Source organism: Saccostrea echinata, unplaced genomic scaffold (assembly GCF_033153115.1).
Source record: "Saccostrea echinata isolate AGI-Se365-2 ecotype Australia unplaced genomic scaffold, CSIRO_AGI_Sech_v1 ptg000056l, whole genome shotgun sequence".
Taxonomy (NCBI): Eukaryota; Metazoa; Mollusca; class Bivalvia; order Ostreida; family Ostreidae; genus Saccostrea; species Saccostrea echinata.
In genome coordinates, this window is record NW_026889805.1 from 2,276,956 (window position 1) to 2,299,539 (window position 22,584).

The 22,584-nt window shown below is 33.9% G+C and overlaps 2 protein-coding genes across 6 annotated transcripts; both read right to left on the bottom strand.

Moving 5' to 3' along the window:
- Positions 1–215: 215 nt before the first annotated feature.
- Positions 216–22,253, bottom strand: LOC133173126 (uncharacterized). Of its 5 annotated transcripts, XM_061308058.1 has the most exons (12): positions 22,158–22,253; positions 18,716–18,754; positions 18,257–18,319; positions 17,193–17,231; positions 16,924–16,962; positions 16,452–16,514; positions 13,676–13,714; positions 7,401–7,439; positions 6,217–6,255; positions 4,870–4,989; positions 1,441–1,476; positions 216–404 (listed from the first exon to the last, which is right to left on the bottom strand). In XM_061308058.1, the coding sequence occupies exons 1-12, from the start codon at positions 22,237–22,239 to the stop codon at positions 247–249; spliced, it is 756 nt and encodes a 251-aa protein (XP_061164042.1). In that variant the 5' UTR covers positions 22,240–22,253; the 3' UTR covers positions 216–246. The 5 variants fall into 5 exon arrangements, with proteins under 5 accessions (XP_061164042.1, XP_061164045.1, XP_061164046.1 ...); XM_061308061.1 differs by lacking the exon at positions 18,716–18,754; XM_061308062.1 differs by lacking the exon at positions 16,924–16,962.
- On the bottom strand, positions 7,976–13,471 carry LOC133173125 (uncharacterized). Its single transcript, XM_061308057.1, has 3 exons — positions 12,931–13,471; positions 11,089–11,247; positions 7,976–9,763 (listed from the first exon to the last, which is right to left on the bottom strand). The coding sequence occupies exons 1-3, from the start codon at positions 13,367–13,369 to the stop codon at positions 8,442–8,444; spliced, it is 1,920 nt and encodes a 639-aa protein (XP_061164041.1). The 5' UTR covers positions 13,370–13,471; the 3' UTR covers positions 7,976–8,441.
- Positions 22,254–22,584: the final 331 nt, after the last annotated feature.

Consider the following 22,584-nt stretch of genomic DNA (forward strand, 5'->3'; position numbering starts at 1 on the left):
CAGTGTGACGTAAGCGGTAAAATATCTCGTTCACAGGTCCAATATCTCACTCTGCGGTCAAACATCGATTTTTTATGACCGCTCAGTAAAACATTAGGAGTGTTAAACCTTTTTAGCATAGATTTATTTAAGAACTAATTTTTAAAGGTATAACAAACAAAATTTATACATTGAATATATGATGTTAAAACCTCAAAAAGCATATGAAAAAATCAAACTGTTTTGTAATATTCTTTTTTTAATGCTCTAAAGAGTTAACAATCTCCCTCTATTCAAAAATTTTTTAGTACAGTACAAAGAACAAACACGTTCAGGCTCTGGATGTCCATCTCGTCTGGCAACGCATTTGCAAAACGAACACACTAAATGGTCAGGGAAATCGTGATGTCTGTGCCAATGACTTCCTGCAATGAGAAATATGTTGATTTGATTTTCTTAAGATCAGACGACACGCTCTCCAATGATATATAATTTTCCGCAGAATTTTTCATTGAATTATTGCTACTAAACAAGATTCTTCACCAAAAATTGAGGTACCTTACCAGGCAATTGTGCAAGGTACCAGATGATGGTGTTTCCAATATTATCCTATTGGAATCACTTCAATTGCTAATATCACAATTTTAAAACAATTTAGAAATCAGAAGATAATTATTATTATAAATACATGTATTATATATGTATTATGAAAACTCTCTCTCTCTCTCTCTCTCTCTCTCTATATATATATATATATATATTAGGATGACATCATTCTTCACATCATTAACAGTTTCAGGAACACTGTTGTCGATCGAAAGTTTCTCATAAGGAATTTCTCTGTCATGTATTTCATTGGCTCAAAATGCCTTGACTACAGAAAGACATACTCTAGAGACTATGGGATCCACTTTGTTTTTTTAATGGTATTAAGGCTGCATGGATAAAATGTTAACATAATACAACATAATTATGAGATCAACAGAAGGCTGGTCAGCTTTCTTATATATCTAATAACAGTAAAAATTTATTTAAAGTTCCTCGTTTTAACTATGTAAACATAATGATGTAATTCAAAGAAATAATTCAGGTTTATCATGATCCTAGTATTGTTGTTTAAATATGGAAATAATTTTTTAAGTCCACGCCTAGAAGTTAATACAACCAAGCCAAATATGAAGACAAACACGATTTTCTTTTGTTTCCTTTTATTTAAGATGTCTTTATATAAGTTTAAAAAAAATGAAGTAGTTGTGAAGCCCTTAGATTATATATTCTTTTTCAGTTCATTTTCACACACAGTTAACTCCTATTGATACAATTTTAACATATTTTTAAAGATTGCTTCGTCCCAAAAATTAAACAGAATCACTAAATTTCACTTTATATAAAATATATATTAATTATTTAATCAATAATATTAATTAATTAATTAATTATGAAGTTATTATTACCCCTTACCTGTCAATCTGCTACTGCATTTTTGAAGCTCCCGACCTGTAAAAAAAATTAAATATTGGAGAAAAATATCTTGTTCTGTACATAATTATTAATGAAATAAGAAGATTACAAACATAAATCATTCTCTATAGTCCGGTACAACAAATTCTGAGCAGAGAAAACACGGACCCCTAAATCATCAGAGATGGGATCAGGTGCCATGGAGGAGTAAGCATCTCCTATCAACTGCTCACACCCACCATGTGTTGATTGTCATGATCAGGTATTTAAACGGAGAAATCTAAATCCGCCTGTTCAGTATGAAACTATTGGACTTAAAAGTTTATAATGTTTACATATGACAGCTATGAAACTGTATTAAGCGCCATTTTTGTGTGTATTCGCGCTGTAGAAATATAGGAGATATGGAGAAACTCGCGCTTAAGTGGCATCTCAAAGAGCTAAAGAGACGATCAGAAAATGTAACAATATAGGGCAGCGAGAAATTCAAACATTAAGTGTATTTTTTTGCTGCTATTTAATATGTAAAATATAAATATAAGGAATGTTTTGGTTTTGTAGTGAATTATTCGCGTGTAATTCACACAGACTTGCACGAAGACATAATTTTTTTTCATGAAGCGCTAGCGTGCTTCATGAAATATGCTGAAGTGACAGATCTGTGATTTACACATCAATAACTCACCGAAAAACTTAAAAACGTTCCCTGATGAAAGATACAAAAGACATCAATTGACATTCGACCTAACGGCAGATTTCTTTTGCAAACGAGGATCATAGTATCGACCATAGATTTTTTTTTCTTTCATTACAAAATTCTAAACAATACCCATTTACAATGACCAGTTAACCAGTTAAAATCAGCAACGTATTACCTATAAAAAACATAAGCATTTTTATAATAAATTTGAAAGACATTTAACTGTTTCTTACAACATATTTCTTTTTGAAATGTTCGGCATAAAATCCATTTTCTTGTATATCGAATTTTTAAATTGTTCTAACATTGATCTTCTTTTTTAAAGTATTTTGTATTTTACGTACAATTATAAATCAATATAGTTTATATGCTAAATATGAAATAACGGTATAATAATAACGTATTTTGAATTTGAAAAATAGGATATCTTTTATGTTCAATATCAATTTTACAGTATTCGCATTCTGCATTAATTAATAATTTATATTTTTGTAAAAAGTAGTTACAACATAAAATATCATTCAATAATTTATAATTGATTTCACGAAGACGTTTGCCATTTCTGTAAACACTACGCCAGTATTGTTCAGACAAAACTTTCGAGTCAATTTTGCCGGGTCCAGCAACTGCTCTACCACGCCCCTATCTTTACTCCTAACAAAAATATTAACACCTATTAAGAATAAACTTCAGACTTACTGTGCTACAGCATATCTGAGAAGTGGAGCAAAACAAATGTGGATTCTCAAAAACCTTAAAGAACTTTTCGAAAACTTTGAATCACAAAACTTACTGTGATATATCGAGTCGATATATGAATGGAAATAACTATTGTTAATTGATATACTATTATCTAAATGTTGAGTTGAAGGTCACAGCAAGAGACGTCTTCTTTTCATGTCGAAGCTTTTGAATAAATTCTGCTTTATAAGAATATAGAAGCAGGTCGGCTAATAAAAGAGCAAAGTTAGTGCCCATCGGAATTCCAACCGATTGTTGGAAGACCTGGTTTACAAAGGCGACACAGATATTGTCACTGAGGAACTTCCTCATCTTTTTAATATCAACATCAGAATACTTATTTGTAGAATGAGAGTATATTTATAACCAATCACAAAATATGCAAATTTCCGAGTTCAATTTTTATTGAAGAAGTATAAAAAAGTATAAAAGTTAATGGTAACCTAACAACAAAACTTTATGGTAAATGTGAGGACTTCATCTTTTCTAGCGTCAACTTCCCTTATTTATGTATTCATGTAGCTTTATGCCATTATTATCTGCATACGGAGTTTATGTCTCAAGTTGATTCTATACGCAAGAGCATGCTCCACAAACAATTTCTAAACGACTAAAACGAGGCAAGCTATGATAAACAAGTTGATAAAACAAGAATATCAACAGTCTTGTTTAAGGTCAACATTTCGCAAAATCTATTGCCGATACAATGATCTTGTCAGCAAATACAATAAGTAATTTGAATGTTGAGTGACGTTTTTATGCATACTGTTAGGTCTTTATTTTCAAAATAAATTGTCTACTTTGGACATTGAGCTTTGAAAGCATATCTTTCAGATGCATTGTAAAGAAAAGGTAAATAATTTTAAGTATTTTTAAAAAAGAGCAAGTTACTATGCAGAACTGTTAAGGCGTACTACGAATAAATCAACGGAATATAAACGTGCATAAATACATACCATTTTAAACTGAATTAATTTTTGTAAAGCTTCTATATTATCACATGACTTTTTATATTAATTGAAATAACATTGTATACCCCGCTCGGTACAGAATTTGGTTTGGTCACGTTATTTGACAGTCACGTGATAAATGCATGTAATGTGTACTGTATGTAGGTCATAAACAACTTTCAATATCGCAAGGGCATACCCTAGTTATAATTAAAAAAAATCAGTAATAAATTGTATCTACATAACTTGTAGTTTATGAAAAGTGCTGCTGCTTTAAATAGAATTCGCATTTTATTAGTTTAAATTTCAAGTTATTTGGCTACAGTCGAAATATGTGTGACCTTTACCATGTATTTTATTTATTTATTTAGTAATGCTTTCGATTTCAGGAAAGCAGCAGCACTTTTCAAGTTAAGGAATGTTTCCGTTATGCATATTCAAAAAATGGTCAAGATCTATTAAGTGTATGCCCTTGCGAAAAGGCGATTTAATGAGGCACCTCGGAGTGAAACATGCACGCCCTGTACATAAAAACACGGTAGAATTAATTCAATACATTCTCTCGATAGTTTTTAAATAATGGCACTAAACAAAGGTTTCAGATTTGTAAAAATGGTCTACCTAAGATTTGCAAATAATATTCTGTTTAATAATAAAATGCGTTTTTCACTGTGGAAAAATAACTTGATCCGCCTCTCACTGCACATAAAATGCGTCAAATTTTACCATGATGACGTCATGTCAACAAGTGCATTGCGATTAGTGACTTGTTTATATCTTGCTATGTGGAATTTAACTAGCGACAAAAATGAATGCAGTGGTAAGTTTTGATGTAGTTCATCACTCTTATGCAGTTTAAAACTGCAAATTATTTCATTTTCTGTTGTTTTGAGGAATTGCTATATTTGTGTGATGTCACTGTAGACATTTCCCGTATAAATTAGGCCCCGCCCACTTTATGCAGCCTTAACAGAGCTGCGTATAGTAGAAATCGGATTAGATACATTTACATGAGCATGTATATCCTGGTATACATACATGTTTGAAATTTGTTACATCTGTCTCCACATCCGTGACCGTATTTTCTCTCCAGCATATGACAGTGATCACACACTTCACTGTGCAGTGACCGGGACTCTTCCCCCAAGAATCCATGGGCTAAAAAAAAACGAAATAATATTGTCAATAAATTGCATAAATAGTTTTCTTAAAATATTTTTTTCTCCAAAACAAACAAGCAAAAGAAAACAAATGAAAAAAGGAAGACAGAGCAAACAAGGTCCTCTAAAATTATCAAAAGTGGGATCAGGTGCCATGGAGGAGTAAGCATCCCTGTCGACAAGTCCCACCTGTCATGTGTTCTTTGTCATGGTTGGGCAAACGGAAAATCCGTAGACAATTCATTGTGTAAATAATGGCCTAACAATTAGTATGAAAAAAGGCATTCAGCATTCAACTAAATGATAGATTATATTTGCTGAAAAGGTCAGCCATAGAATTTGCGAAATTTTGGCTTCTAACGAGACTGGTGACATTATTGTTTCATCAACTTGTTTTTCAATAGCTTGATTTTAAAAATTGTTCTTACGTACAGCATGCTCTTGCGCATCGAATTCGCTGGGAGACATTAACTCCATATGCAGGTGATAAGGGTATATTGCTACATAAATAAGGGAAGTTGATGCTAGGAAGTTTGACGTCATCACATTTATCAAAAAGCTTTGTATTGTTTTAGTGGACTTTGAGCTTGAAAACTGTTCGTTATCTCCAAATTTCATCGAGAAGACATATGAATGGATGATTCTGTTGTTAATTTATAATGCGTCGTCGATATATCTAAATGACAAGTTGAAGGCCACAACAAATGTTTTCTTCTTCTCATGTATAAGTTTTTGAATAAATTCTGCTTAAAATAAATATGAAAATGTCTGCTAATAAAGGGGTGCAATTGTTATCCATGGGAATTCGGGCAGATTGTTGGAAGATCTGATCTCCAAAAACTACATAGATATTGTCAATGAGAATATCAAGCATCTTTTAAATATCAACTTCGGAGTATTTGTGTGTACAATCAGAATGTTTTTTAAAAAATAATTTTGACAAGGTAAGTATATTTAAGAGTTCTATTTTTATTGAAAAAGCCTAAAATAATTTATATGATTTCTCTTTTATTTTAAACTTCACATAAAAAAAAAATTTGATTCGTGACGTTAGATTTCATAGTACAAACCTTCAAAAATATCCTGCATAAGGTCTATTTTGCTTGACAACACGTTACTAAATATTTCTAAAAACACTTCCTTAATATAGTAAATGATCTTGTATTCTTAAATGAAGAAGGGAAATATAAACATTATAGAGACTGCAGTCTTTATACAGTCGTACCTTGCGAACAATCCGAGAATGATGAGTCCAAGACATTACCTGAAAAACAAAATCCTTATCGTGAATCAAAAGTTAATTTCCTAAGAAATCTGAAACATTGCATATACATTGCTGAGGCTTTGACATTTCTAACTCATGATTTAAGGCATCTGCTATCCAGCAGAATTATTAGCTCGAAATTAATAACAATTGACTTATCCACACCCCTTTCCTCCTTTTATATATGTTAGAGCATTTCTAAGTTGGTATAGGAATTCTGGGAATTCAATGTTTAGAAACTTACACTGGAGAATAGGTTTACAGTTTCAACTTTAAAACGAAAAAAAAATCACAACAGAATCCTGCATAGTAACTTAATTAATTGTTCAATAATTTTAGTAGCTTAAAATATTTAACTCCAATGACTCCCATTATTTTATTTTAGTGTACTCTCTGGATGTCAAAATGAAGGGTGGAACACTTGTTTACTCTTTCGACATCAGTCTTGAAGCAGAACTTCGTGTTGAAGACCTCTTTCTGATTGTTCAATCTCAAACCCATCTAACTGAAACTCAGGAGGATAAAGACAATAGGAAACTGAATTTGAAACTTCTAGTTCAATCACCTGTCACGATAATCTTGGAGGTAGAGCGTTCGCTTCGTGTTCGGGAGACACGGGTTCGATTCTCGTTCGCGTCACGTCAAACCTAAGACATAAACATAGGTAAGTGACTGTTCCTTCACCAAGTGTCCGGCATTAGAAGTGAAAGTCACGGGTCTCTCGAACGAGACCTTATTAACCGAGGCAGGAAAAAGAACCCTCGCTGTTCAATGACCCTAGATGCCGATTTGGGCCTCACTTTAAAGCCCTTGTCCGGTATATGGTAACATCTCTAGATATGAGTTAAAATTTCTCCAATAGGATGTAATACAAAATACATTAAATCAATTACTAAAGTTCATGCTTTTGCACAATGCAGAGGGTATAATGCCGCGCTCCAGTACATACAATTAATAATAAGCGATACTATATTTGACATTTTCTTATATTTTTAAATATATCTATAAATCTAAATATATCATATCTCAGCAAACTTGAGCGTGTAGAATATCATCTCTTGCCTTCTGCCTTAATTAAGCTAATTAAATAAAAGTTTTACTTTCTTCTATGTCGTAATGAAAATAGATCCTTTATACAGTCCTACCTATCGACCCATCCGAAGATTGTGAGTTCCAGAAATTACCTGAAAAAGAAAATCTTTATTGCGAATCACAAGTGATGTTTCAAGTACTTATAGCAATGTGAAAATACAAATTGCTACACAAAGTACAAGGTTAGGGGAAAAATGAATCATATCCCGGCAAACTTGAGCGTGTAGAATTGAAGATTTTATGAGGGCTTATTGCCCGAAATGAAATATTGATTATATGAAGAAAACTCATAAGATATAACATTGCAATGCCTTCAAATTTAGCTCAAAAATCAGCTGTTTAAAGTGACCACCCCTATAAAAGTTTTTTTGACTCGTCCATTTACAGGTGAATAACACACCTGAGTGACCACTAAACAATGCTTTCAATTTTGCAACTGTGATATATAACCTAACACAATATTACTTATTTCAATACTTTAATAATTATAATATAACATTTTTCCCAGACAGTCTTTATATATCTCCCAACTTCATTCAATTTTCATGCAGCTCTCACAGGATTTCTTCACTCTGAAATATATTTGAATTATAATTATACCAGTGTAACTCAGTAAACAAAAAATGCATGAATAAAAGCCAAATATAAAATTGCTCTCGAATTCCTATAAAGTCTGATTATGGGTGGGTTGTGGTGGGATTGCAATGTTATATCTTATGAGTTTTCTTCATATAATCAATATTTCATTTCGGGCAATAAGCCCTCATAAAATCTTCAATTATATTTCAGAAAACATCATAAGATATAACATTGCAGGTTCAAAGCTCAAACTAACCTAAAGTCAAAACTGCTTTGGAAAATCCATCAGATTTATCAATACATGTAGCCCTACAATAAAATTTGTAAAATGTTCCAGCATGTGACCAGTCTGCCATTTCTAAGACTTCATTTACGGATGTACCTTTTTTAAAGGCCTTACTGGTTGATGCACTGCGAGCTGAATGAGGCTTAAATTTAGTGGTATCAATACCTGCCATGGCCATAACATCTCTTATCCAATTTGAAACTGTATTAGCTGTTAAACCTTTATGTGGCTAAATAACTGACCGTAATAATGGATCACCTGATTGCTCATTAACATTCCTAAATGTCTTTGTTCTCTGTAAATACTCAAGTAAACATTCAACTACACAAAATTTTTTGTTATCTGGAAAACGTGCATAAAACACTTCTTTTGAATGGCAATCTCTTTGTGTCTTTGACAACCCTGGCAAAAGGAATTTGACACCTGATGGTATAACTTGCATGAAACCCTTATCTAATCTTGCTATTTCTGAAACTCTTTTTTGGGCAGCAATAGCTAAAAGCATAGCCAACTTTTTTGACAAGAGTTTGAGAGACAGTTCCTCATTACTTGGGAGAGAAATAAAATAATTTAAAACCTTATCCACATCCCATGTCTCTTTGTATCTCGGTAAGGGGGGATTTCCTCTTAAAATACCTCTCATTAGAAGTTTTACCATGGAATGCTGACCAATGGGTAAATTATTGACATGAGGCATCACAGAGGAAATAGCAGCTCTGTGAACATTAATTGTTCTATATTGAAACCCCTCATAGTACAAATGGCTTAAAAAATCTAATACAAAGCCTATAGGGGCTGAAAATGGATCAATCTCCCTTCCCTTCTGACACATAGCTAACCCACTTTTTCCAAGCTGAATTGTAAGAAGATGTTGTGCCCTTTCCCCATGAGTTACAGATGAGGTCTTCAGTCTCTTGTGATAAATGCATTGTTTGCATGGATCTCCTGAGACAACCCATCCGACTAACTGGAGTGAGTTTTTCCTCACTAGTGGGTCAGGTTCCCCCTTGTCTGACATAAGGAGATTGGGAATTATTGGGAGGAGAATGGGATCCTGAATGCACATCTTCAGAATTGTCGCATACCATGGTTGGGCTGGCCATGCTGGGGTTACCAGGAGAATTGTTGCTTTTTCCCTCTGAATCTTGCTCAGACATTGAGAAATGAGACAAAACGGGGGAAGTGCATGCCCCTTTATTCCCACCCAGGGATGCAACAGTGCATTGTGTGCCACTGCTTCTGGATCTGGCATCCAACTGATGAATTTGTCTAGTTTGGCATTCGTTCTGTCTGCAAACAGATCTACCTTGCAATCTGTTGTTTTGTTCATTAGAATCTGAAATATGTATGGATCTAACCCCCAACTGCTTGAGTCCTTGTGATGTCTGGTCTCCCAGTCTGCTATGACATTTTCCCTTCCCGGAATGAATTCTGCTCTCATTGAGATACTCTTCTTCAGACACCATTCCCAGAGATCTAATGCTAACTGATTGCACACCTTGGATACTGTCCCCCCCATTTTGTTGATGTAAGTCATAGCTGTCTTGTTGTCTGTTTGAATAAGAACAACCATGTTTGATTCTTGTTTCAGAATAGCCTTTACTGCATGTGTTATTGCTAAAAGCTCTAGAACATTTATGTGATAATGAATCTCGCTTTGTAACCATGCACCCCCTATTCTGACATTTTTGCAAGTTGCCCCCCAACCTAGATTGCTTGCATCTGTCTGAATAACTACTGATGGTTGGTTCATTACAATACTCTTCCCATTTGTGTCGTTTAAATGGTGAATCCACCAAAGTAGATCTCTCTGGGCTTCTAGAGTTAAGAAGACTTGTGCATTGTAATCTTGATATAGACTTAAAATTTGGTTCTTTGCCATTTGTAGATGGCGATAATGCAGTGGGGCTGGGTATACTGCTTGTATGCTTGCTGTGAGATTTCCTATCACTTCTGACAATTTCCTTACTGAAACAGGATTTGAACTGATAACCTCTTGACAAATTGTTCTTATCTTCTTTGTCTTCTCTGATGGTAAGGAGAGTGTCATTATATTAGAGTCTATCATGAATCCCAGATATTCTAGAACTTGGGAAGGGACTAGGTTTGATTTCTTGAAATTTATCAAAAACCCTAAACTTTCTAGCAGATTGACTGCTCTCTTGCCATCTATCAATGCCCCTTCCTTTGTCTGATTCATGATCAGAATATCGTCCAGGAATATCACTAATCTCACCCCAAACCTTCGAAGGTAACTCATGGGAACTTTCATTAATTTGGTGAAGACCCAAGGGGCTACTGTTATCCCAAATGGAAGACAAAGGAATTGATAAACTTTCCCTTCCCAAATAAATCTGAGATACTTTTGATCTTCTTTTATAATTGGGATGGTGAAATAGGCATCTTTCAAGTCTATTTTTATTAGCCAGTCCCCCTTTTGAATCATATCTCGAACTAGGTTGATTCCCTCCATTTTGAAATGTCTGTAAATCATGTAACCATTTAATTCTTTCAGGTTTATTACAGGTCTTTGCCCCCCTCCCTTTTTCTCTACAAAAAATATGGGGCTTATGAACCCGTCCATTGTGTATTCCACTTGTAAAATTGCTCTCTTTTCTAACATGTTGAGAATTTCTTGATTTATCAATGCATTCTTTTCCCTGGAAAATCCCTGGAAATGAGGAAGATTCACTTGGACAGGGGGATTTTGAGAGAATTCTAGTTTTAAACCTAACACTGTCTCTAGAACCCAGCAATCTTTTGACAGATTTTCCCAGTTTTGATGGAAATATTTCAACCTCCCCCCCCCCCCCAGGGATGTCCTTGAGATCTTCCGTCAAAACAGGAAATTTTAATTCTGAACTAATTGGTCTTACCTTCATTTCTACTGATTTTCTGTCTTTCTGGAGAGAGGAAACTTTGTTGAACTCCTGCCTCTCTGGCTCTGTTGTCCTCTGTTACTGTGGCCCCCAAACTGGTATCTGTTGTTTGAGGGCCCTGTCCGAAAAAACTGCTGGGGTCGACCTGCACCATTTCTGAAAGAGTTCCTTCTCTCATTATTGTTCTCATAGAAATAAGAGTTCTTGTCAGACTTGAATCGTTTCTTTTGTGGAAGAAGATCTGAAATCTCTTGATTATCTTTGCTGTCTTTTGCTAACAGTTTTCTGAATGTGTTGCCAAATAGTTTGTCTTTTGATTTTCTTAATGCTTTCTTTCCAGGACTATCTTCAATTAGGTCAACACACTCTAGATCTGGTACAAGTTTGCCAAGTAAAGTCTTGCGTGTATAATGAAATATATGGAGATAACGAACAGTATTCAAGCTCAAAAGTCCATTAATCAATACAAAATAGGAGCAGAGCAAACACGGACCTCCAAACATCAGAGGTGGGATCAGGTGCCATGGAGGAGTGAGCATCCCCTGCCGACCGGTCACACCCGCCGTGTGCTCCTTGTCATGATCGGGAAATAACGGAAAAATCCGTCGACAATTCAGTGTGTAAATAATGGCCTAACAATTAGTGTGAAAAACGTCAGTCAGCATTTGACTCAATGATAAATTGTATTTGCTGACAAGGTCATTGTATCGACCATAGAACTTACGAAATGATGACTTTAAACGAGACATTCTTGTTTCATCAACTTATTTGTCAATAATTTACCTCGTTTTAGAAATTGTACATACGTAGAGCATGCTCTTGCGTATCGAATCAACTGAGAGATAGTAACCCCGTATGCAGATGATGAAGGTATATTGCTGCATAAGTAAGGGAAGTTGACGATTGAAAAGTTAAAGTCATCACGTTTATCATAAAGCTTGGTTGTTAGATTACCATTAACGTCTTTTTCAAGTAAAATATCCAAATATGAAACAGATGTGTCAGACTCTGTGGTATCTTTTATCTCAAGTTCACAAGGATATATCGTATCGACATAAGAATGGAAATAGCCATTGTTAATTGACAATACGTCGTCGATGTATCTAAATGTCGAGTTGAAGGTCACAGCAAGTGTTTTCTTCTTTTCACGTACAAGATTTTGGACAAATTCTGCTTCATACGAATACAAAAAAAGGTCTGCTAATAACGGGGCGCAATTGGTACCCATGGGAATTCCAATAGATTGTTGGAAGACCTGGTCTCCAAAAACCACATATATATTGTCAATCAGAAACTCAAGCATCTTTTTAATGTCAACTTGAGAGTACTTGTGTGAACAATCAGAATGTTTTTTAACAAAATAATTTTGCAAATGACCAATGACAATGTAAGTATATTTACGAGTTCCTTTTTTATTGAAAAAGCAGCTGTCAATGATATCAAAAAGCTGGATTTTAATTTATCGTGGGGAATACACATAATGAGCATTTCCAATCAACACTAATGCTCTCTGTACAATATTTATAACATCATTGGGGTCTATGCCTTTATTAGCTTTTCTGACCTTCTCAGCTTCATGCCACAGTATGGCTAATGGGTCAGTAGCATCAAGAATGCGATTTTGTGTATTTATTAAAATTTTCTCTTTTTTGTTAGACATGGCCTGATTGAATCTTTTCCTAAAGAGCTTTTTAATGAACCTGTCAGTTTCTTTTGATTTTAGTCTATTTGTGTTTGGTGTTTTACAGTTCTTTGTTATTTCTTGTCGAGTAGCTTTGGTTTTACCATTGTTAGCATATTTTTCAATATATTTTGTTATTTTCTTTGGTAACTTCTCACCTCCCTTCATCTTCAAAACTTGTGAAGGATTGAACATATCTGAATCTGACTCAGAATCATATGAACTACTGCTGTCATCTGAACTTGATTCTCCTGAATCGCTATCGCTCTTCTCATGCTTTCTTTTTCTACTTTCAGTTTTGGAACTGCATGCATTAACTCGTTCGTTTCTCCACTCCCTTCCCGTATCCTCATCAGAGTGAGGTTCTTCATTAGTGCCCTGAATCGGCGTTTTATTATGAGTGCCCCGTATTGGCGTATCTCTTGTGCCCCGTATTGGCGTGTTTTTGTCTTTATTGCCCTGAATTGGCGTTTGCTCATTATCACTTTCTGCATCGTCGGAAATTTGCTCGTTTTCCGAAACATAAACCTGCAGTCTATCTGAAGACGGAGTCCTTCTCCCTAAGGCAGCTGGGGAGAAAAGCTGACTTTGCGCCATTCTAAACGTCTGCAATGCCTACTAAAACATGTGAAACGTGGAGCGATAAAACTTACGTCCACTCACATAGAGAGCTAAAATTGAAAGCATTGTTTAGTGGTCACTCAGGTGTGTTATTCACCTGTAAATGGACGAGTCAAAGAAACTTTTATAGGGGTGGTCACTTTAAACAGCTGATTTTTGAGCTAAATTTGAAGGCATTGCAATGTTATATCTTATGATATTTTCTGAAATATAATATCGTTTCTTGCCTTCTGTCTTAGTTAAGCTAATCAAATTTTTATTGAGTAATGAAAATACACCTACCTGTCGACCGATCCGAAGATGGTGAGTCCAAGAAATTACCTGAAAAACAAAATCCTTATCATGAATCCAAAGTTAATTTGCTAAGAAATCTGAAACATTTCATATACATTGCTGAGACTTTTGACGATTCAACTCGTATCCTAAATCATGATCAAAAGCATCTGCTGTCCAGCAAGATTAACAACTCGAAATTTATAACAATTTACTTATCCACACCCTTTTCCTTCTTTTATTCAACAGCATTTTCAGTTGGTATGAGAATTCTAAAAACTCATTGTCTGGAAATTTTAAATGGAGAATGGGTTTGTAATTTCTACTTTAAAATGAAAAAAATCAAAGTAAAATCCTTCCTAATAACTCAAATATAATTGTTTAATTATTGTTCTATTTGTCTTTAATTGCCTAAAATGTTTAATTCCCATCACTTTAATTTTATTTTGATGTTCTCTCTGACTGTCAGAATGAAGGGTGGAACACTATTGTTTACTATCACTCTGGGGAGCAGAACTGTGCTTACTTCGTGTGAAGTCATCCGCGTGATGCAGTGGTTAGAGCTTTTGCTCAAGAGTCCCGATGTAAGAAGTTGATCCTTACGTCGCAGTTTCGAATTTTACTGTGGAATGTGGAGACCAGTGAAATATATGGAGATAACGAATAGTATTCAAGCTCAAAAGTCCATTTAACATTACAAAATAGGAGCATAGCAAACACGGACCTCCAAAATATCAGAGGTGGGATCAGGTGCCATGGAGTAGTGAGCATCCCCTGCCGACCGGTCACACCAGCCGTGTGCTCCTCGTCATGATCGGGAAATAACGGAAAAATCCGTCGACAATTCAGTGTGTAAATAATGGCCTAACAATTAGTATGAATAACGTCAGTCAGCATTTGACTCAATGATGAATTATATTTGCTGACAAGGTCATTGTATCGACCATAGAACTTACGAAATGATGACTTTAAACGAGACAGCTGGTATTCTTGTTTCATCAACTTATTTGTCAATAATTTACCTCATATCGAATCAACTGAGAGATAGTAACCCCGTATGCAGGTGATGAAGGTATATTGCTGCATAAGTAAGGGAAGGTGACGATTGAAAAGTTAAAGTCATCACGTTTATCATAAAGCTTGGTTGTTAGATTACCATTAACGTCTTTTTCAAGTAAAATATCCAAATATGAAACAGATGTGTCAGACTCTGTGGTATGATGGTATCTTTTATCTCAAGCTCACCGGGATATATCGTGTCGACATAAGAATGGAAATAACCATTGTTAATTGACAATACGTCGTCGATGTATCTAAATGTCGAGTTGAAGGCCACAGCAAGTGATTTCTTCTTTTCACGTATAAGATTTTGGACAAATTCTGCTTCATATGAATACAAAAAAAGCTCTGCTAATAACGGGGCGCAATTGGTACCCATGGGAATTCCAATAGATTGTTGGAAGACCTGGTCTCCAAACACCACATAGATATTGTCAATCAGAAACTCAAGCATCTTTTTTAATGTCAACTTCAAAGTACTTGTGTGTACAATCCCCAGTCCTTCGGATGAGACCGTACAAACCGAGGTCCAGTGTCGCAGTAGGTGCTGGCATGAAAAAGATCCCTCACTGCTCAATGGCCTTGAGTGCCGAGTATATGTCTATATTTGCAATCCTCCACCGGCAAGTGGTGGCGTTTCCATTGAAAAATTCTCGAGAGGAACGTTAAACAACCAAAAAAAAAACATACTTCGTGTAAGACCTCTTTCTGATTGTTCTCGAACGCGAATCTCAGACCCTTCTAACTGAAACTCAGGATATGGACTTCAGAAAACTAAACTTAGAACTTTTAGTGTATGCACCTGTCACGGCAGCCTAGTGGTAGGGCATTCGCTTCTTGATCGGGAGAACTGGGTTCGATTCTCGTTCGCCGCGCCGCGGCAGACCTTAGACGCAAACATAGGTATTGACAGTACCTTCGCCGAGCGCCCGGCATTAGAAGTGAAAGTCACGGGCCTTTCTTATGAGGCCTAATAAACCGCGGTCCCGTGTCACGTATGTGTTGGCACGATAATGAACCCTCACTGTTCAATGTCCTTGAGAGTCGATTTAGGTCTATTTTAAAGCTTTTCACTGGTACATGGTGAAGTCTGTAAATATGAGTTAAAAATTCACCAATAGGATGTAAAACAAAATACATTCAATCAATTACTGCAGTTCATGCTTTTGCACGCACAGAAGGTTTTGTGCGGCGCTCAACTACATACAATAATTATTAACAACATTTGCGATACTTATATTTGACATTTTCCTTTGTTTAGTGAGTTATGATACATGCTTTATATATAAATGATTCCGATTCCTAAGCTCTACATTGGATTTTTTGTGCGGGTCAATATCTACATCTTTTTAAGGTATCGTCATGAATTTGTCATGAATTTAAAGCAATACCGGTAATGTCTGTATTAATTACAAAGATGTAATGTAAGGGAAAAAATAGTTCTTTAAAATTAACTTTAAAAATAAATCATTTCGATGCGTTAAGTCAAAACAGAGCATGTCAGTAAATATGTAATGAATATTATGAATATTTATGAGCAGTAAATAACGAAATATAATTACTATGTAGCAGAACAGGTTAGTGTTTTAGTAGTGTATATGTACCAAACCAAACCTATTTGTTATGGATACATTTGCTGTAGATTTACTATCATGGATCTTATGGACATAGTTGCTCTATATTTATGGATATATAGAATATTCTTTTCCTAATTAAAACTTCTTACCTCCCATGCCTGTAGAAGAAGAGGGTGGCCACTCGGAGCCACTGGATGTTGGCAATAAACTACCTGTAATAATTTATAGGATTTTGTATTTTTGATTTTAAACTCCAAATGAAACACGTATAATTTTATTAATGATGTTACAAAATCGATTTCACCTCAGTTCTTCAATACATGACTGCTGCAGGTTATTATATCCCCTTATTTATATATAGCAAAGGGTTTTTTTTTAGAAGTAAGAAATACTCATATATAAACGCGTCAAAAGTTAAATTTTGATTACAAGTGATGTTTCAAGTACTTACAGCAATGTGAAAATAGAAATTGCTATACACAAACTGCAAGGTTAGGGGGACTCAGCAAACTTAAGCGTGTAGAATATCATCTCTTGCCTTCTGCCTTAATTAAGCTAATTAAATAAAAGTTTTACTTTCTTCTATGTCGTAATGAAAATGGATCCTTTATACAGTCCTACCTATCGACCCATCCGAAGATTGTGAGTTCCAGAAATTACCTGAAAAAGAAAATCTTTATTGCGAATCACAAGTGATGTTTCAAGTACTTATAGCAATGTGAAAATACAAATTGCTACACAAAGTACAAGGTTAGGGGAAAAATGAATCATATCCCGGCAAACTTGAGCGTGTATCGTTTCTTGCCTTCTGTCTTAATTAAGCTAATTAAATAAAAAACTTTTACTTTCCTGTATGTCGTAATGAAAATGCATTCTTTATTCAGCCTTACCTATTGACCGATCCGATGATTGTGAGTTCCAGAAATTTCCTGAAAAACAAAATCCTTATCATGAATCCAAAGTTAATTTGCTAAGAAATCTGAAACATTTCATATACTTCGCTGATACTTTTGACGATTCAACTTGTATTCTAAATCATGATCTAAGGCATCTGCTGTCCAGCAAGATTATCAACTCGAAATTGATAACAATTTACTTATCCATGCCCTTTTCCTACTTTTATGCCATAGCATTTTCAGTTGGTATGAGAATTTTAAAAACTCATTGTCTGGAAATTTTAATTGAAGAATGGGTATGTAATATCTTCTTTAAAATGAAAAAACCTCCTTCCTAATAACTTAAATAATTGTTTAATGATTGTTTTGATTTTTCTTTAATTGCCTAAAATGTTTAATTTCCATCACTTCAATTTTATTTTGATGCTGTCTTGCGTCGCGGGTTCGAATCACACTGCGGGAAGTGGACACCGGTCCTTCGGATGAGACCGTTAAAACTGAGGTCCTGTGTAGCAGTGGTGCTGGCACGAAAAAGATCCCTCACTGCTCAATGGCCTTGAGTGCCGAGTATAGTTCTAAATTTGCAGCCCTCTATCGGCAAGTGGTCTTCATATGATTGAAAAATTCTCGAGAGGGACGTTAGACAACAACCCCCCCCCCCCCCAAAAAAAAAAAACGTGCAAAAGACCTCTTTCTGATTGTTCTCAATAGCGAATCTCAAACCATTCTAACTGAAACTCAGGATAGAGGTCTCAGAAAACTGAACGTAAAATTTCTTGTGTATGCAGCTGTCACGGTAGCCTAGTGGTAGGGCATTCGCTTTGTGATCGAGAGGACTGAGTTCGATTCTCCGCGTCAAACCTAAGACGTAAACATAGGTAGTAACTGTTCCTTCGCCGACCGACCGCCATTAGAAGTGAAAATGACGGGTCTTTTGGATGAGTCCTTATAAACCGAGGCATGCAGCTCTAGATCTACTACTATGGATCGTATGGATATAGTTGCTCTTCATTTATAGATATATACGAATATTCTTTCTTCTAATCAAAATGTCTTACCTCCCATGCTTGTAGAAGAAGAGGGTGACCACTCGGAGCCTATGGATGTTGGCCATAAACTACCTGTAATAATTTATAGAATTTTGTATTTTTGATTTAAAATTTAATTCCAGTGAAAATAATTTTTATTCACGATGTTGTAAAATTGATTTTTCTCCTCAGTTCAATACAAGACAGCACTTTACAGTCCCTCCGAAATATATAGCAATGGGCTCTTTTTTTCTTTTCTTTGTTTTTTTCTTTTGTTGTACATTTCCATTTTGAGAAGTAAAAAAAAATATATTCACTTCAGAAGCTAAATGTTGAGTACTAGTGGTGTTCCAAATACCAAAAGCAATGTGAAAATAAAAGTTGCTAAACATCGTACATTCATTGCCATCTTTCCTAATTAATCTTATAAAATAAGTGTTCTCCTTTCCATTATGTCGTAATGAAAATACATTCTTTATACATTCCTACCTGTCGACCAATCCGAGGGTGGTTGGTACCAATCATTACCTGAAAAAAAGATGGTGAATCCAAAGTTAATTTGCTGATAAATCTGAAACATTTCTTATACATTGCTAAGACTTTTGACGATTCAACTCGTTTTTAACTCTTGATCCACGGCGTCTGCTGTTCAGCAAGATTATGAACTCAAAATTTATAACAATTAACTTATCCACATGCCCTCCCCCCTTTTATGCCAGAGCACTTCTCAGTATTCAATGTTTTGAAATTTCATTGAGAATGGGCATACGATTTCTACTTTACAATAACCTAAAATCCGCTTAATTTAAACAATAAAATGCTCTCTTTGGTTGTTAGTATGGGAATTAATGTTTCAGCTGTTGCAGAAAAAATGCATAACCCGCGTAAGCGGGTTATGTAATTTTTTTCTACAAAAGCCGCAACGTTAATTCCCATAATCACAAAGAAAAAGACATTTTATTGTTTATATTTATATCTGTACAAACAATCATTTATCGATAGGATTTAGTAGATGAAATATTGTATTGTTGATATGTACGTCATTGTACGTTTCATTGATGGAACAGCCATTGTTCAAAAAATCTGTAGAGGTTATCGATATGCTAAGCGTTGTTTGCTGACTGATAAACGGCAATGGTTTTCCTTAGGTGTAATGTCCCTCTGCTAAGAGAGATAACTTTCCAAGGAAATTATTCGAAGCAATCCAATGAATTGTCTTACATGTACCAGATTTTAATAATAAGGACCATTATATACTCAATTTATTCAAAACTGAACTATGTTTCAAATACTGATTTCTATTTTCTTTTGCCAATATTTTCATTAATTACTTATAATAGTTTAAAATGTATCTGAAACATTTTTACTATAAACTATTAAATTGAGATATTTCCATCTCTTAACATATAATTCTTTTAACTGTTGCAGGAATTTTAGATGCAGAATTTTATAATCAATTATTTAAATTTTTTTTCTTAAAAAATATTTTGAAGAAAGAAAACTCCTGTAGATGGAAAGATAACTCTTGTAAATAGATGCATTTTTTTTAACAAGCACAGACAACAATGTGATATTCTGATTTAAAAAGCAACGCTTCATTATGTTTTCTTACATGAATTATATAGGTACATGTATGACAGTAAATATTATTTTCATATATACCTCATATTTTTAATTTCAAGTTGAGATAAAAAAATTATTGATTCTTCTATTCACCATATCAAATTTTCTTCCTATCATGATTAGACATAATATTCATTTCTGAAAAAGCAAGCAACGCTTCATACTTCAAACTATTTTCTATTTGAATCTAATGTTATTGATGTGGATGAAAATCAATGTTGGGAATTTAAAAAAAAATTGTGAAATTTAGAGCAGAGGGATATTTCACCTTAAGAAATAAGGGAGATAATATTCAGTGGATGTAAATATAATTGTATTATTTTTCTTCAATTGCCCAAAATGTTTAGCTCTGATGACTTTAGATTTCATTTGATTCACAACCTGTGCTTGCACAGGTAAATTAAAGGCACAAAACAAGATATGTTATGAGATGTTGTGGATTTTAAGCAATGGGGTATGTAATTTGGAAATTTATATATTGAGAATGGGAAGGAAGACAATAGTGAATATTAATTTTGATACAAAGCACAAGCATACATGTACAATTTTAATGTACTGTTTAAAGGATGAATTCATTAGCGAATAGGAAGAGTACAGATATATCTAAACTCATATTTTCTTAAAAATTGAAACTTAAGACTTTGAGAATACAATAACAAATAAATTCACATATGGATAGCACCCATCTCTAACTACATGTAGGGCTAAACATGAACTAAATATAATTCCTGATTTTGAGAAAGACTATTCTCTCTAATGAAATAGTGATTACTTCATATTTATTATACAATTACCCTAGTTATTTTTATCTTCATTTTTTTTTTTTTTTTTTTGCCTATATTACTGTTTATTATTCCTACTGTCAGATTAAAAAAGTTTTGATAATTTATAAGAGCTCCTAATACTTTTCCTTCCTAACTCTGTTTTGAACCCCCCCCCCCTTTTTATTATTTTATTGCTCAATTATTTTTCAATTTTTTTCTTTTCATAATTTATAGTTACGCTCTTTTAAAGAGAATACAACATTGTACTATTTAATAGTTTGAAGTAATAAATTAGCAATAATTTGTTCAATTGTTTTATTTCATTTGAGCTTGAATACTGTTCGTTATCTCCATATATTTTGTGTAAATCACACTTTACCAGACAACACCAGACAAACCGTACGAAGAGGTCCAGCTAGAATTATTTCATATAAACTAACATTTAATTAAACATGTATAAACGTTTAGTAGTTTAGTTGTAGGGTTCAACATTAACGTTTGTCCTGCTTATTTTGAGATCGGACAAGTCAATCTCTAGACACACTTGTCCGATCTGATCATTATGAAATATTGTGAATACGAAAAAAATCCTATAGAATTCATTAAATACCGTCTTTTTTTTAATTGCCAACATCAATATTACAATGTTAAGTGCTCGATCAGTCCTATTTTACCAGCTATATTGTTAAATGATGAGGACTATACAGACCAGGTAACAGAAAGTGCTACTGTATTTGATATCAGTAATGTTTAAACAAATCACTTCAAGTCAGTATCATATGCAACTTCATTTTAGAGAATAAGTGCTACAATTTTCTTTTTACCAAGAGTAAACAAACGTAAGACCAAAAAATCTACTCACGATCAGAAAACATAGTTTTTTGTCACTAAGTGAGTCTTTTTTAGTGGTGACTTGACAATATCGTGAAATTTACACAACGAAGAAAAGTATCTGAGACCTCGAAACATCATTCTGCGCCGTTAGAGAGACTTTTTTGGTGAATAGGTTGCAATGTCATAACCAGCAGTTGATGAAATAGTCTTATCACAATTAAAGTGCAGAAAATGTCCATAATTGTATGGTTTGACTTTGATAGCAATAATTTGTAAATAAACGTTCATAACTTTAATTCAGAAGCAAAAAATTGTTTTGTATAGATATAACTTAGATGAATGCAATAATTAATTAGAACATTACAAATAAGTCGTATTTGTTCGATTAACCAGTTATTCCGTCCGGAAAAATTTACGACTAACCGGTTACAAAAATTTACCCAGTTTTACCATCCCTAATAAATAAATAAGTGAATAAATAAACAATTATATTTATATATATATTTGATTATGACAATATACAAAGTTTTGCGAGTTTATTGAGCAGAAGTATACAATTTGAATTTTTATAAAAATGTTTTTGCATGCAATTTTAAAACTTTTGATATAATAATCTTTGATATGGCACAGAAAATTATTAACAGAAAAATTATTTGAAAATAGTCATTTGTGCATCTGATTCAAGAGAAATAATGAAATCATAAGCATACCTCTGCTATAAAAAGGAACAAACACCAAAACCCTCCGTGGTAAACAAAACAGAGAACAAAGAAAGAGAAGTGTTGTCTTCATATCTAGGTGGCAGGTTGTCAAATGTTCGAGGGCGTAACGATACACTATAAATATGTATAATATTTTATACTGTCCAATTAAAATACGACCCATTATTATTATTATTTTTTTTTTTTTTTTTACAAATAACGCCAATTTGTCCAGCTATTTTTATTCAAGTGCTATCTCCTTTCTTCAGAACAAATACTTTAGAATATTTTACATTTATCACTCATCCAGGATTCATTTAAATATAACTTTTTATAAAATTTGAATAAAATGCCTGCATGAAATTACACACTAAAAAAACTTGAAAGGATTCTTGATTTTGTTTACTTTAATAATGAATGGTAAAAAAAAAAATAC

Bases quoted from the DNA above. Each gene is read 5' to 3' on its own strand.
- LOC133173125 (XM_061308057.1), bottom strand. From the start codon at position 13,369: ATGGCGCAAAGTCAGCTTTTCTCCCCAGCTGCCTTAGGGAGAAGGACT. The intron at 11,248-12,930 runs GTGAGAAGTTAC...GAACTCTTTCAG, and splicing joins AGTTTTGAAGATGAAGGGAG to AAATGGTGCAGGTCGACCCC. The intron at 9,764-11,088 runs GTAAGACCAATT...TTATTCAAACAG, and splicing joins GAAAATCAGTAGAAATGAAG to ACAACAAGACAGCTATGACT.
- LOC133173126 (XM_061308058.1), bottom strand. From the start codon at position 22,239: ATGAAGACAACACTTCTCTTTCTTTGTTCTCTGTTTTGTTTACCACGG. The intron at 7,440-13,675 runs GTAGGTGTATTT...TTTCTTTTTCAG, and splicing joins ATCTTCGGATCGGTCGACAG to GTAATTTCTGGAACTCACAA. The intron at 4,990-6,216 runs GTACGACTGTAT...GTTTTTTTTTAG, and splicing joins ATTCTCGGATTGTTCGCAAG to CCCATGGATTCTTGGGGGAA.